This window comes from Antechinus flavipes, chromosome 6, assembly GCF_016432865.1.
Source record: "Antechinus flavipes isolate AdamAnt ecotype Samford, QLD, Australia chromosome 6, AdamAnt_v2, whole genome shotgun sequence".
NCBI classification, from domain to species: Eukaryota; Metazoa; Chordata; class Mammalia; order Dasyuromorphia; family Dasyuridae; genus Antechinus; species Antechinus flavipes.
The window spans coordinates 249,602,837-249,620,081 of NC_067403.1; the positions used below are offsets into that span (position 1 = coordinate 249,602,837).

Genomic DNA, 17,245 nt, shown 5'->3' on the forward strand with positions numbered 1-17,245 from the left:
TTAGCATCTCTTGATTATCTAATTACAACATTGAGTATTCCTCATTATATAATTCCATTCTCTGTACTATTCTAAATATTCTGGTTTATTAATCCTGAGAAATGAACTACTCAGTTATTGACCAAAACATAGATCTGGGGTATCATCTTGAATTAATTCATTCTATGGTCTTGAGAAAGTCATTTTCTCACTTTTTCCTTCTGTAAAGTGAAAGGGTTGTACTACATAATTTCTAAGATTCCTTTAAATATAACACTATTTAGAACTATCCTACGTCTCACCCTCATTACATTTACAAAGCGACATCATCACTGAATCCCTGTTTTATCATCTGAAATATGAAATCAGTGGATGGCATTGTCTCTAAGGTCACTTCTGATTTTAAATCTAATTCTAAAGTAATCCCAACTTCCCCTAGATGCCTAATTTCTTCTTTCCTATGCACTGATTTTTTTCAAAATTTTCATTTTCACTTCTATATTGAATCATCATATACAAATATGTGGATAATGAAAAATAAAATAATACTCACCAGATTCAATTTCAAACTTGACTGAGGCATAAAAGATTGAAAGAGGGAGAGCAATAGAGGGAAAGGTGGGAGTAGGAGGGGAAAGAGAAACAGAGAGACAGAGACAGAGAGACAGAGACAGAAAGAGACAGAGAGACAGACAGAGACAGAAAGAGACAGAGACAGATACAGATACATAGAGACACAAAGAGAGAGAAACAGAGACAGAAAGATACACACACAAAGAGAAAGAGAGAGACACACAGAGAAAGAGAGAGAGAGAAACAGAGAGACAGAGACAGAGAGAGAGAGAGAGAGAGAGAGAGAGAGAGAGAGAGAGAGAGAGGGAGAGGGAGAGAGAGAGAGATGGAAGGAGACAGAGACAAAGAGAGATACATAGACAAAGAGAGACATACAGAGAGAATGAATTAGCATCTGTGGATTATCCATTTGCAATATTGAGTATCCCTTGTTATTGTTTATTCTCTATACTATTCTAAATTGATCTTGATACATGGACCACTCAACTCAACCAAATTATAGATCTGGGGTATCTCTTTGTAGGAATTTATTCTAATTTCTTGGAAAAGTTATTTTCTCATTTTTTCAACTTCTCAACTCAACAGATCAGGAATCCTGGAATGCTTCATTGATTTGGGGATCTTTTGGTCAACTGAGTTCCCAGCATCATCCTCTGGTATGTTCTATCACCATGTATGAATAATTGAATAATGAAGAAGATATTACTCACCAGATTCTTCTTTATCCACATCAGCTAAGGTGGCCAGGTAAAGAGACAGCGAAAATTAGAGAGGAAGGAGAGGGAGAGAGAGAAGAAAATAGCTTCTCTGCCATTTCACATACTGTGAATGCTTCATTTGACACTTCTGTTCTAAAGATTATTCACACATATTGATGTTGAGGAATAAAACACTGAACTAAGGTTCAAAAGACATATATCAGAAAACTTCTCATAGTCATTCATTTTATCAGCTTTGAAAAGCCATCTTCTCATTTTCCTTTTGTAAAGTGGTACCATTGTAGTATATAATCTCTAAGATAACTTATCATTTAAGAATGTTTGAATCTATCCCAACATCACATTCATGATCTTTATGAATTTTAGAAAATGATAACTACACTTAATCTTTACTTTCTCACCTATAAAATGATACCATAGAACTCCATGACATCTTAGGTTACTTCTGTATTTCCATCTAGAATTTGATGATTTTACCCATTTTCATAACAGGCTTTATTTGGTAGTGCTCCCATTCACTGAATTTTTTAGAAACTTTTCATTCTTTTGTCCATAAAATAGTATTTTGATTTTAAAAAAACATTTAGAGGAAGATCCAAGTTGCCAATTTCTCCTCTCTACAAATTTGGGGTCCTGTATTGGTTAATTCATTTAGGACTCTTGATCAATTCAATTGGCAGTGTTCTCCAGTGATATGTTATATCACCATATACAAATATTTGGATATTGAAGAAGAAAATATTACTCGCCTGATTCATCTTTTTGATAATTAATAAGAGTGAAGAAAGACAGAAAGAAAAAGAGAAAATGAGAGAGGGAAAGAAAAGAGAAGAGAAAGAGGAAAGAAAAAGAGAGAGAAGGAAAGGTGGAGACAGAGAAAGGAAAAATGTCAAAAAATTATCTTCTCATTGTTATCCAATTTCAACATTCCCAGCATCCTTCACTTATATCCACCATTTACAAATATTTGGATAATGAAGAAGAAAATATTGCTCACCATGATATTCTTTGTCCACAACAGTAAAGGGAAGAGAGAGAGAGAGAGAGAGAGAGAGAGAGAGAGAGAGAGAGAGAGATGAATTAGCTTGTCTGGATTATCAATTTCCAATACTGGAGATGCCTCATTTAATACCTTTGTTCTAAAAAGTTTATTGATATTCATGCTTATTGATATTGATGAATAAAACACTAAACTAGCATTGTATATATAAAAGGACTTATCATAATCATTTTATCAGCTTTGGAAAGCCATTTTCTAACTCTTTTTGTAAACTTATAGAGTTGAGTATATAGCTTTTAAGATGCCCCATCATTTAACAATATTGAATCTATCCCAGCTCCACATTCTTGATCTTTGTGATATTTAAAAAGTGATAACCACCACTCTTTTTTCTCTGCTTTCTCACCTGTAAAATGAAACCATAGCACTGCATGGCTTATGTCACTTCAGATTTTCCATCTATAATTAGATTATCTAACCAATTTCTAAGACATGCCTTATTTGGTAATGCTCCCATTCACTGACTTTTTTTCAGAATTTTCATTCTTTTTCTCATCAAACAGTGTTTTGATAACACAAACGTCTAGAAGAAAATCCAGGCTATCAAATGCTCCTCTCTACAAATTAGGGGTCCTTGATTAATTAATTCTTTGATTTAGAAGTCTCCTGATCTACTCAGTTCTAACCATCCTCCACTGGTATGTTGTGTAACTATACACAAAAAATTTGATAATGAAGAACAAAATACTACTCACCAACTGCATCTTCAAATACTTCTGAGAAGGGGAAAAGTCAAAGAGACAAATAAAGATCCCTCATTTCCTACTTCGGTTCTAAAAAGTTTTCATGCTTATTGATATTAATGAATACAATACTGAACTGTGGTTCAAAAATGTATTTTGAGGAACTCTTCTCATAATCATTTTATCAGCTTTGGAAGGCCATTTTCAAACTCTTTTCTTTTGTAAAGTGTTAGTTTGCAATCTCTAAGATTTCTTATTTAACAATATTGAATCTATCTAGGATCCACATCTTGATCTCTGTGATCTTTAGAAAGTAATTAACCATCACTTCTCACTTGCAAAATGAACTCATAGGACTGCATGGCCTCTTATTTCACTTCAAATTTTCCATCTATAATTTGATTAAACAATGAATTACCAAGACATGCCTTATTTGGTAGTGCTCCCATTCACTGAATTTTTTCAAAATTTTCATTCTTTTGTCCATGAAACAGTGTTTTGACAACAAAACCATTTAGAAGAAGATCCAGGCCATCAAGTTCTCCTTTCTACAAATTAGGGATCCTGGATTGAGTCATTGATTTGGAGGACTCTGTTCCCACCATTGTCCAATCATATGTCACATCACCATACCCAAAAAAGTGAATAATGAAGATATTACTCACCACCTTCATCTTTATTCACACCAGTTAAGGAAAATAGAAAGAAATAGAGAAAAAAGAGGGGAGGAGCAGAGGGAGTGGGAGAGAGAGAAAAAGTGTCTGAAAATTAGATTCTCTGGATTATCCATTTCCTATACTGGGATGCCTCATTTGATACTTATAAATGCACATTGATTTTGATCAACAAATACTGAACTAGAGTTCAAAAGGAATATAGAGGGACTCTTCTCATAATCATTTTATCAACTTTGGAAAGTCGTTTTCTAATTCTTTCTTATTGTAAAGTGATAAAGTTGTAGAATATAATCTCTAAGATTCCTTGTTATTTAACAGTATTGAATGTATGACAGCTTCACAATCTCGACCTTTGTGATCTTTAGAATGTGATAATCACACACTGAACCTCTACTTTCTCACTTGTAAAATGAAACAATAGGACTGCATGGCCTCTTATGTCATTTCAGATTTTGCATCTATAATTTGATTATCTTACCAGTTTCCAAGATATGCCTTATTTGGTAGTGCTCCCATTCATTGACTTTTTTGAAATTTTCATTCTTTTGTCCATGAAACAGTGTTTTGACAACAAAACCATTAAGAAGATCCAGGCCATCAACTTCTCTTCTCCACAAATTAGCAGTTCTTGATTGGTTCACTGATTTAAAGGACTGTGTTCCCCTCATCGTCCAATTGTATGTCATATCACCAAACACAAAAATGTGAATAATGAAGAAAAAGATTTTACTCACCAGATTCATCTTTATCCATACCTGCTAAAGAAGACAGAGAAATTGAGAAAAAAAGGGGGGAAGGAGAGGGAGAGAAAGAAAAAGTGTCAGAAAACCAGCTTCTCTGGATTATAAATTTCCAGTACTGGGAATCCCTCATTTGATACTTTTGTTTTAAAAAGTTTCCATGCCTATTGATTTTGATGAATAAACACTGAATTAGAGTTCAAAAGTATATAGAGGGACTTTTCTCATAATCACTTTATCAGCTTTGGAAAGCCATTTTCTAACTCTTTGTAAAATGATAGAGTTGTAGAATATAATCTAGAAGATTCCTTATCATTTAACAGTATTAAATCTATCCAAGATCCACATCTTGATATCTTTAGAAATAATTAACCACCATTCTGAAATTCTACTTTCTCACCTATAAAATGAAAATATAAGATTGCATGGCCTTATATGTTGCTTTAGATTTTCCATCTATAATTTGATTATTTTATCTTACCAGTTTCCAAGACATGCCTTATTTGGTAGTGCTCCCATTCATTGACTTTTTTCAAAATTTTCATTCTTTTTTCCTTGAAACAGTATTTTGACAACACAAAGATCTAAAAGAAAATCCAGGCTATCAAGTACTCCTCTCAATAATTAAGGGGTCTGAATTAGTTCATTGATTTAGAAGTCTTCTGATCTACTCAGTTCTAACCATCCTCCAGTGGTGTGTTGTATAACTATACACAAATAATTTAATAATAAAGAAGAAAATACTACTCTCTAAGATTCCTTATTATTTATCAATATGTGAATCTTTCCTAGCTCTCACATTCATGTTTTTGTGATCTTTAGATAGTGAAAACCTTTGTGAACCACTATTTCTCATCTGTAAAATGAAGCCAGAGAACTGTATCACCTCTTAAGTCACTTCTGATTTTCCATCTATAATGAAAAAAATTTCAAATTTCCACCAGATGCCTCATTTATTATTGCTCTGATTCAATGACTGTTTGCAACATTTCCATTTTTCCCCCAAGAAACAATGTTTTGACAAAGCAAACATTTTACAGGAAAAATCCAGGTTGTCAAGTTCTCTTCTCTAAAAAATGAGGTGTCCTGGACTGTTTACCTGATTCTGGAGGCTCCCTACCAACTCAGTTCTCAGCATCCTCCACTATTTTGTTGTATCACCATATACATATATTTGGATAAATAAGAAGAAATGATTACTCACCAAGTTCTTTTTTATCTTTCCAGTGAAGGGGAAGAGAGAGACAGACAGAGAGACAGAGACAAAGAGATGAAGAGATACAGAGAGAGAGAGAGAGAGAAAATTAGTCTCTCATTATGCATTTGCAACATTTAGATTGCCTCTTTTGATACTTCCATTCTGTAGTATATTCGGGCTTATAGATGTAGAGGAATAGACTTTTGAACTAGAGTTCAAAAGACAGATCAGGAGCCTGGTCTCAAATTAATTCATTCTGTAATCTTGGGAAAGCTATTTTCTCATTTTTTCCATCTCTAGATTAAGTATGTTTTATTAGACATTCTCTAAGATTCCTTATAATCTAATATTGTTACCTATCCCAGCTGTCACCCATGTTATCTTTGTGTACTTTAGAAAATCATAGCATCTCTGAACCTCTATTCTCTATCTATAAAATGAAACCTCTAAAGTGAAACAATATGGTCTCTAAGGTCACTCTCATATTTAATCTGCAATTCTTAGATAATGCCAACTTCCACTAGCTACTTTTTTTTGCTTCCTATCCACTCCCTTTTTCAAACTTTCCATTATTTTGTCAATTCTTTAATTAAGAAACTGTGTTTTGACACAACACATTCTTCACAGGAAAAATCCAAACTTCTTTGGTTTCACCTGTACAAATAGGGAGACTGGATGACTATGTTGATTTGGGGAACTCCTCATCAATTTAATTTCTAGATGTCCTGGACAAAATTACATGGGATAAGACATTAAATTATCTGTTCACAAAATATAGGGATCAGGAAACCTCAAGCAAGCAGAAGAAATACCTTGAAAAAATTTTGGAGGACACATAGTAATACTGTAACTAGTTCCAGTATATTGTAATGTGGTGACATCTTTCTTAATATGTCCTTTGTAGATTATTTAGGCATTTATACTAATCAAAATATCTAGATAAAGATATACATAGATATGTATACATATATAGGTATTTACATATGCACATATGTATGTCTATGCATATATATTTATGCATGTAAACATATTGTACATATATAATATGCCAGATGTATTTGTATATATTTTGAAGAAGAAGCATGGGATAGTAAATGAGGAGCTATTCTCAAAATCAGAAAGATATATATTAGAGAGTTGCTGTAGCCACATGCTTGTTGTGCAGCCCTAAAGAAGGCCTTTAGCCTTTCAGTGCTTTCAAAATTCATTAACACTCCTCCTTGCCTAGAAGGAACCAACCTGCATTGACAGATGGATTGCTCTTGTTTGAGTATTTTCTATTTCAGTATCTCTGGGTTCTGCTTCATGCTGGAATAATCCACATTTACTTTTATCTTTACCTTTGCCTTTTTTTAACTTCCATGTCACAAAAATAATGATGAGAATCACAATGCTGAAAAGGACCACAGTCACAATCCATATCACTCTCCAGGGAGTATTATGTGGAAACAAGTCATCTGAAAAATTCAAACCATAGAGTTATATAATAGAATCAGGAGTCTTTAGTGATCACTAAATTAGTGCTCAATTTGGTGATTGCATTAAATAGTGAAATGTCCTCATTTTACAGAGAAAGAAACTAAATCTTGGATCATTCAATTCCCAACTCCCAAATGTCTCCAGAGGGTGGTCCCTGATTTTCTGATCAATGTTCTGGTCAAAGAATTTTCTGAACTCCTGCAAACATAGCTTCTTCTCAGATCTGAGTATTAGCACAGCAGGGAAGGCAGCTTACAGGGTCAGGAATAGAAACTATATGGAATGCTCCAAAGAGGGAGGGGTTTTTTGGTCCAAATGGAAATTATTTGCACCTAAATCAGTGAAACTGTGAGATGCTTGAAAACATGGATTGTCTTTTATCTTTCATTTTATTTCTGTTCCTTGATTAGTTCCAGACACATAGAAACTATTTAATTAATGCTTGTTAACTGATTGCAACCAATTTAATTGAGAAGGAAAAGGAGCACTGCCTTTGTTGTCTTGCATATGTGTAGAAGGACAGCCCTTCACATACAAAGCATTTCAGTAAAAAGCAATGAAATGTCTGGTGGGCTAAATTGAGAAGACAGAAAGAACTCGGGGTACAATAAGGATCCATGGCACTGGTAGTCTTGGGTATGTCTGCTCTGCTCTATAAATATCTTTTTGCTTGAATGGTCAAAATAACTTTAGAGGAAGACCATCATCAAAGCAGATACCTAATGTATTGTATCTCTTCTTCCCAGGGAAAAGGATCTTAATCTTTTGTGAGTCCTGAATCACTTTGTCAGATTGATGAAGCCTATGGATTGTTTTTCAGAATAAGGTTTTTAAAAGTATAAATTAAGATAAATAAAATTACAATTGAAAGCATTTTATTAAAATTAAATTATCAAAATTTACATTTTTAACATCTTCATACCTCAGTATATAATATCGATGTTTCCTATTGTAAGTATAGGGGTTCGGGAGGAGAGAAAAATAATGAGCCATGTACCAAACTCATTGGGGAAAGGAGATTAATGTGGGATTCTATAGAAAATCTCTACCAGGAACTTAATTTTGTGGTAAATGTTAATAGAATGAAACTTCAAAAAGAGAAGTGATTGAGAGAAGGAGGCAGAGGGAAAGTCTGGAAGTGGCAATGTGGAACAAGGAAAATGCAATTTCCCCACTTTGACCATTGACCTATTGGATAATGAGTAAAGGTTGATACTGGAAATAATAGCCAGGGAAGCTGTGTCATCCAGAGACAGTCAGCTTACAAAAAGACCTAGCAGACAGAAAGTGTTAGAAGAAAAGATTTAGGATGAAGAGAAGTCTGTTACCAATGGCTTTCCAAAAGATACATTGGAAAAGCTGGATGATATTTGATTAAAATTTTGGAGTGGGAGGGAGTAATAAGAACTTTGGTTACACAGGTGGTGTGGGGTTTGAAAGATGATCTATAGAGATTCAGAATCATTAGAATGTGAAGGGCATGGACAGGTATGAGAATGTTCATCATTGAGTGGAGAGCACCTCTCTTCCAAAATAGAAGTTGGATATTGGGGCTAGAGGCAAGGGCAGCTTGAAATGCAAGGGACATGGTCAAAAGGTAAGATGGCTGACCCTGCTTCACTACTCCTCCTTCTTCAGAAGGATGGAGATTAGGCAAGAAAAGAGGGCAGCAGACTGAGAGCAAATCTGCATTCTCAGAGAAGGTTGTCCCATTTATCACTAATTTTTCCATTACTCTTCCCTCAAAGGACAGATGCTGTGGACCTGAACTCAAAGGTGCTCTTTGCACCAGAGGTTCTCCACATACCAGTTGGGAGGTTGGACTGGCAGCAGGAAGTGGGAATTTATCTAATGCTGTCACAGATGTAAGTCTTTCATTTGGGACTGGGAAATGTGCTTTTGGGAAGATGTAAGATGGCAGGACCCTTTTTCCTTCAGGGACATACTACACTCAGCAGGAAAAGGAAGGCACAAGGTTCATGAGCAGAGGAACTCTTGGTCCCTCTCATCATTTGAGATGCCTAGCCACTAGGTGGTAGAAAGAAGAAATATAGTCTCTGCAAAGAAGGAAGCCTATCTATAAAACCTTCATTATGTCACTGCTTCCTTTAGGGTTTATCTCCAGTTTACTGGGCATTTATCTTGTTTGTCCACAGATGCTTGCATGTTGCCTCCCTGTGGGCTCCTTGAGAATAAAGACTGCTTTGGGGTGGGTTTAAGTTTTTTTCATTTTATTTGTTGGGTTGTTTTTTTTTTTTAATTTCTTTTCTTCATATTCCTTTAAAACTTAGGAAAGTGCTTGGAACATAGGAAATATTTAGTAAATGTTTATAGATCAATGCAGTAATTTTACTACCCTTATTCAGCCTCTTTATATGTAAAATGAGTATAATTTCTAAAATTACTTCTATGTCTGAAATCTTATGTGTCTTAAAGGCAGAAATTTTGGCATTATAACACATGAATGGAAGAAATATTTGGAAATCCTGAATATTTCTTTTGCCCTTTCTACCAAAAAGTCTACTCAGTCTGTTCACAAAATTGTCCTTAGTGCTCAGAGAGGAAACTAACCTGACACAGAAATAGTTGCTTCCAACTTTTGTCTGAGGAGAGAGTTCCAAATGAAACATGAAACATTCCCTGTGGAATTGGTGGAAACCATGATTGATGTTTCAACAGAAAATAGTCCATTTTCTTTCTTCTTGATTGTAGTGTATTGTGACAATAACTTTTCCTGATTTTTTCTCCAGTGAACTTCAGGCTTTGGGTACCACCCTGTAGATGTGCATACCAACCTAAAACTTTTATTTCCATCACTTGTGAAGTATATATGAGGAGCAGAGCCTTTGCCTAGGAAAGGAAAGCAACACAAAAGTAAAATTATTTCCTAGAAAGTAAGAGGCATTTATATATTACTCCTCCTTATTATGTCTATCAAATGTTATTATTAGGAAAGCATCAAATGAGAAAAAAACTACTATATGTCTCTGTTTCTGGGATGACAATATGTATTTCCAATTAGGGATTTCTTTGGCAAGAATTGGACACACCTGAAACTGAAAAACTCCCACAGAGCAAGTGATCTTTCTATTACTGACTCTTAGTCAAACCCTATCTTTTGTTCAATTATGCCACTTATAAAAAATATTTTAACATTCATGTTTTTATTTTCAGCTCAAAACTTTTCCATTCTTCCAGCCATTCCACCAGTCATTGGTAGAATACGATATGCATTAGATATATGAAGTCATGTAAAACATTTGCATATTTTTACATTTTGCTATTGCTTCTGTTTATGTGTGAATTTATCTCATTCACAATTATAGTCATGATTACTATGTAATTCTCTCTATCCTATTTTCTTCTATTTACCATTCTCTCTTTTCCCCCCACTTTTATCATATTCTATCTCAAAGGGCTGTTTGTTTCTGGACACTGCCTCCCTTAAATTGTTTTCCCTCTTATCACTCCTCTCAATTCTGTTATCTCAGCTCTCTCCTTTTTTCTTGTTGGGTAAGTGGATTCTACTCCCAATTAAATGTGCACATAAGATCTTCCCTCTTTGAACCAATGCAAATGAGGATCAGAGGAAACATCACCTGCTTCTACCATGAAATTATTTTCCCCTCCATTGTAAAAACTCTTCCTTGCATGCCTCTTCTATATGAGATAATTTCCCCCCTTTTCTCTCCTTTCCCTCTTCTCCCAATACATCCTTTTTTTATCCTTTCCTTTTTTATATCATGACAACATAACAGAATCGTGAGCATACCCTCAGTAAAAATAGATGTTAACTGCCTTAGTTAAGATATAGATCTTGGAGGTTACAATATCATCATCCCATTTTGGAATACAAACAATTTAATCTTATTGAATCCCTTATGATTTCTTTTTGCTATTAATCTTTTTATGCTTCTCTTAAGTTTTGTATTTGAACACAAAAATTTTATTCAGCTTTAGTTTTTTCATTAGCAATGTTTGAAAGTCCTTTATTTCATCGAATATTTTCTTTCCTCCTAAAGGATTACATTCTATTTTACTGGGTATTCTTGATTGTTGTCCTAGGGCACTCTTTGCTGTAATCCTAGCTCCTTTGTTTTCTGGAATATCCTAATCTCACCATCCACTTTAATGTGGAAGTCACCAAATTTGTGTGACCCTGACTGGTTTCACTGTATTTGAATTATTTCTTTCTGACTATTTGCAAACAAAAGTGATTGAAAAAATCAAATAAGCAGAGACCCCAGAGCTCTGAAGTCAGTTACAATATTTGTGGATATTTTTTATTTTGGAATTTCAGGAGATGATTGGGGAATTTCTATTATGTTGTTTTTTTTCTGAGATATATGAGCAGGTATCCTTCATAATTTCTTGAAATATAATATCTAGGATTTTTATGATTATGGATTTCATATAGTTAAAGCACTATTCTCTATCTATTTTTTAGGTCAGTTGTTCCTTTTTTTTTGTTGTTTCTTCATTATTCCAACCTATTTCCTGTTAGAGTTTGGGATTGAGTGAACAATTACTTTTCCAAGTGTCAGACTTTTTCATTTAGTGGTTTTTCACCTAGCAGCTGGTTCTATGTAGCTAAACAAGGTGATATAATCCAGAGAGAGACATGTTGTCTGCTTTCCTGGTTTACATAGACAGTGCACAACTGTCTAGTGAGCCCAACTTCTTTATTTATTGAACCTATGACTAGAAACTGTGGCTCCTGCGTCCATGGGGCCACAGATGCTTCTTTCTGCCCTGGAACAAAGATCCTGGATTTAGGACCTCTACTCATTGGTGACTGCAAGTTCTTCTTTCCATTCCATTTCCAGAACTGGTTAATATGCAATGGAGCTGCCAAATTGTTCCTGACCCTATGCCAAATGCTATTATATGGGTTCCATGGAATATTGTTCTTAGCAAGTATTCAGTCCCCTTTCCATCTCTTTGTGGTGAGAGCTTTCATTATTGCTGTTATTGCTCCTACTACCACCACTTGTTCCAGGGCCCTGTTTTGGTGTAACTGTCATTCTCCAAGTCAGTCTCCATATAAGGGCTACAGACACTGCTTCTGACCTGCTAAAGTATCCTGGAAAGAAAAAATGTCTCCCCTCAATTTCTTATCAGTTATTCAAATTTGACTTGACACATTATTTTAAAGTTGTTTAGAGGGAAATTTAACTATCATTTAGCTAGATAATGTTCTCTTTACTCTGTTTTCTTGGATCTGCATCTTCAGTCATATCTGTAATAAATATTAACAAATGAAGCATTTTCATTTCAAAGAAAGAATGACTAGACTAGGGAATGGACAGGGAATATGCCTTAGGAAGATGGATTTATTAAAGGAACAGGAAAGGAAAAGAGAAGACCAAGGTAAGAAGACATAAGGTTTTAGGTATTTAAAGTTGTCAAATGGAAGAGGAATGGATTTTATTCTGATTGATTCCAAAGAAGAGAAGTAGAAACAATTGATGGAAGGTTCAGAAGGGAAATTGCAGACATTCTTTCTTGTAATAAGAGTTATTCAAGTTCTGGATGGACTGCCTCAAGAAACAATCAGTTTAATTTCTTTGGAAAACTTCCACAAAAGAGACTGACTGGCAGTTTGTTAGAGATATTATACAAAGGATTTTTGTTCAGATTAGGATTAGACTAGATGATCTTTGAGATTTGAGTCCCTTTTTGTTTTTATAGCACACACACACACACACACACACTATATATATATATATATATATATATACACATATACTATACATATATATCTATGTAAATAAGAAGAAAATATAAATATATATAATGTGTGTGTGTGTGTGTGTGTGTGTGTGTGTGTGTGTGTATGGAAGCCCATATAGCTTAAGTACAATTCATTCTATTTTATTTTCATGAGATGTTTGAAAATGCTTCTCTCAATTTAAAAGGTATTGAAGTGGTCAATATACACTACTATGAGCAAAACTATTACCTAAAGCCTGCACATTTGACTAAATATCTTTTGCCCCATGATCTCCCTCTAGTTGCATCCCCAGAAATATTCTTTGTCTATATTCATATGCCAGGTTTGAATTGCTCTAATTATTATATCTGAGTTACTTGTATCATATCTAAAATGCTCTTCACTCTCTTAACCCTTGAACTCTTGTACTTCATCCTCAGATTAGTCCTTCAGACACTACCAGTTCAATCAGTTGCCTCTAATATAAATAAATGTAGATTACACCTGCCCTGCCTACTTTTGTCCCTCTTCTTTGATATTTAGGATTCTATGTGCGCCCATCAGAAAAACACCACGATTTCTACCCTAGCCAAACATGCCCCAGGATACCTGGCACAAACTCACCTGCTACAAACACTTGGAACTCTGCTTCCTCATAAACATAAGGAGTTTCAAAGAAACACCGGTACTTCCCTTCATCAGAGGCCTGAATATGACAAATCTTCAAGGCCACACTCCCAATGGAAATGTAATCTCGAAGAAATTCTGTCCTCCCTTTATAATGTTGGTGCTGATGATTCAGATAATCCTGCCTATATTTATAGCGATGTACCACTTGTGAAGATTCTCCATAAAACCATATCACATCCATGTCCTGGGCATTGATTTGGGGAGAAAGGTGGCATGGGAATATGGCCTCTCTGCCCACTATGGCAATGATTGGTTGTTGTGGTCCTATCACAGTGAATTTCCCTGGAAAATATAGACAGAGTCAGGGGTGAGCCCAAGATTAATTCAAGAATTGGGGTAAAAGAGAACCGTACAGTATGACCACATAGCAAGACATGAATATTTAAATGTGGAAAAATACATTCAGAAATAATCCAATCCCAGCCCTCATTTGATAAAACACAGAATCTTATCATCTGAAGGAAAGTCAGAAACTCCCTATCTTACACAATATAACATTCCCACAGATATTTCTAAGCAGTAGCTTTCTATCTACTGATTGGGCAGCACAAGCAATGGCGAACTCTCCTCTTCACTTTTCTCAGTGAAAGAAAGAGAACTAAAATTGATGGGATAATAAACATTGACTTCTTTGTTAAAGGTCAAGTAGGAACAAATTATCATAAACCTATATGCAATTAAAACTAGGATGGCTAACAGATTTCTCCTTTGTCCCAGCTTCTCCTTAGTTTTTAATTATTTCTAAATATAGTCAAGTCAGGCATCTGAAAAATGAAAATGAGACTATAATTAAATTGCATAAAATACTTCTTTTAACCTTTAATTAGATGCCATAATAAGTTACAAATCTACTAAAAAATAGAGGGAAATGGGTAAAGAAATATGGCTAGAAGCAAATTCTTAACCAAACTGGGAATAAGAGAGATCAAAAAAGATAAAATTCATATGTAATATAAGGTGCAGTCAGGAAGACCTGAGTTCAGATTCTGTCTCAGGTATTTAATAATTATATGACCCTAAGTTAGACACCTGATCTGCCTCAGTTTTTTCAAGTATAAAATAGGGATAATAATAGACTCTATCTCCCTGGATTGTTTTGAGGATTATAAGATAATTTTTATAAATTGCTTCGAACATCTGCAATGCTCATTAAATCACATATTATATGATGGGCAGCTAGATGATACAGTGGGTAGAGCATTGGTCCTGGAGTTAGGAAGATCTAAGTTCAAATTCAGGCTCAGAAACTTACTAGTGTGTATGACCCTGGGTAAGTTACTTTACCTTGTTTTCTTCAGTTACTCATCTGTAGAATGACCTGAAAAAGGAAATCGCAAACCACTATAATATATTTGCCAAGATGACCCCAAATGAGATCACAAAAAGTTAGACTCAACTGAAATGACTCAACAAAAATTACACAATCTTTAAAAAGTTGTCAGTAAGGAAGGATATCAAGATAGCCAAGGATAAAAAGGAAAACTATCCTTTGGGGGAAATATTGGATTAAATTATCTCTGATTTGGATCTGATGTTCAAGCTATGTAATGAACTGACATAAACATACAAGATGAAAAGCCTGGTCCCAAACAATAGATAATGAAAGGATTTGGGGAGGAAGGGAGAAAGGTCTCAAAGAATTTCAAAATTTTAACTTCTGATTAAAGATAAACTTCAAATCATTAGTAACAGAAGAATTAACAATCAAAATAACTACCAGGTTATGAAAAACATAGAAAAATATTAAAGAGGCTTCAGGACACACTGAGAAACTATTGGAACAACTGAGAAATGGTCCAACAGTTCTAAAAGACAGTTTGGAAATATTTTTTATATTATATTTTATTTTATTTAATAATAACTTTATATTGACAGAATCCATGCCAGGGTAATTTTTTTACAACATTGTCCCTTGCACTCGTTTCTGTTCCGATTTTTCCCCTCCCTCCTTCCACCCCCTCTCCTAGATGGCAAGCAGTCCTATATATGTTAGATATATTGCAGTATATCCTAGATACAATATATGTTTGCAGAACTGAACAGTTCTCTTGTTGCACAGGGAGAATTGGATTCAGAAGGTAAAAATAACCCGGGAAGAAAAACAAAAATGCAGATAGTTCATGACAGTTTGGAATTATAATTAAATATGACTAGAATGTCCTTAGCCTTTGACCCATAGAATCCATACAGTATTAGGGACACAAGAAGTTCAAAGACAGAAAAGTATTAAATGTGCTAAAATATCCACATTCTATAATTGCAAAGAAACAAAAACAAACTAATACCCATCAATATGAATAAAATGAAATTTAATTGTTAAAAGAAACAGTAGATATTAAATATTCAGAAAAACATGGAAATTTTTTTTCTGAACTGATCCAAAGTAAAGTAACCAGCATCACAATGTTATATACACAATGAATAAAACAGTTTAAATGAAAAGAGTAAGACAAACCTGAATGGATTCAAATATGGTGATAAACCTTGCACCCACCAAATTAAAGATGTGGGAGACTATGAATGTGGAATACAGGAACTATCTGAAATTATTGATATTGTTTGGTTTTTCCATAGTACTTCACTCCTCAGCCTACCAAAACTCTTTTTTTTAAATAAAAATTGTTGTTAGAAGAGAAAGGTTATAGGTTGTTAGGCAGAAAGGAAAATATTAGAAAATGAATGTGATATAAAAATAAGAAGCATAAGATATATATAAATAAAGATATATAAAAAAAATACTTGTTTCAAAATCAGATGATAATTCATATTGTAATTTGTTACAAAATTTTCTTTTGGGGGAATTTTTAAAAAATCATAATTTTGAGAAAAACATATCTTTCTGCTAAGATGTTTTCTGGGGAAGAGCAAGTTTCTTTTTTGAGAAAGTAAAAGGCTAAAGTTGCATATTTCTAATTGAAAAATAAAATCACAAAAATTAACTTGAATTTTGGGAAAGCACACTCTTTTTGTGTGTATTTGTTTGGAAAAGGAAAAAGAGTATAAGACAGAAATATTATCTTATCTTCTTAGTAGATAAGTTTGCATGTAGGACCCAATTCTTCTAAATCCCAGACCAATCCGAACTTAACCCTCTTTTTTTTCTTTCTTGATTAATGGGATATGATGATAAGGAGGTTGTAAGGGAAAATTAAAGTCATCACTTAGGAATGGATTGGTTGACAGCAGAAAATTAAAGGGAATAAACCCCAGAGAGTTGACAGAGGAAAAAAAAACTTCTATATAGATAAAACTTCTATATATATAATATGAGAACACCGAAAAAATTTTAATGATAGAAAATCTGAAAAGTGATGTCCTAGTTGGGTGAACTAGTGTCTGGAGAGGTAATAATGACAGCAAAAAGATGGAGGTTGAGTTGGAATATTATTTTCTGATTAGGTCAGAAATAGGAACAAAATTAGATTAAGGATGGAAGACAGTTAAAAACTTATCAGAATGAGAAAAAATTACACTTGTGGTTTTTGTTGTTGTTGTTTTGGTGTTTGTTTTTACAAAATATTCTATCCAAATGAAGTGATTTTTTCCTGTTGAATGGATATATAAATGATTTTAACACTTTTTTGGAAAAAGGAATAGATACAAAATCATGGAATTCTCTTCATTCACCATAACTTGCTATTTCAACCTATACAAATAAGTCATTGATTTCCTTTGTATGCAAGTACAACAATTCCCAGTTCAAGTTTGAAGAGAGAGGTGAGAAATGAAATTGG

At 34.1% G+C, this 17,245-nt stretch overlaps 1 protein-coding gene across 1 annotated transcript in view; it reads right to left on the reverse strand.

The window, feature by feature from the left end:
- The window catches only part of LOC127541637 (butyrophilin subfamily 1 member A1-like), a 60,613-nt gene that overhangs the window by 32,462 nt on the left and 10,906 nt on the right, over positions 1–17,245 (reverse strand). Inside the window, exons 2-4 of the mRNA XM_051966856.1 lie at positions 13,446–13,793; positions 9,680–9,958; positions 6,869–7,086 (exon numbers count right to left, since the gene is read on the reverse strand). Of these exons, the coding sequence (XP_051822816.1) occupies positions 6,869–7,086; positions 9,680–9,958; positions 13,446–13,793 (845 nt within the window). The remainder of the gene's footprint in view (positions 1–6,868; positions 7,087–9,679; positions 9,959–13,445; positions 13,794–17,245) is intronic.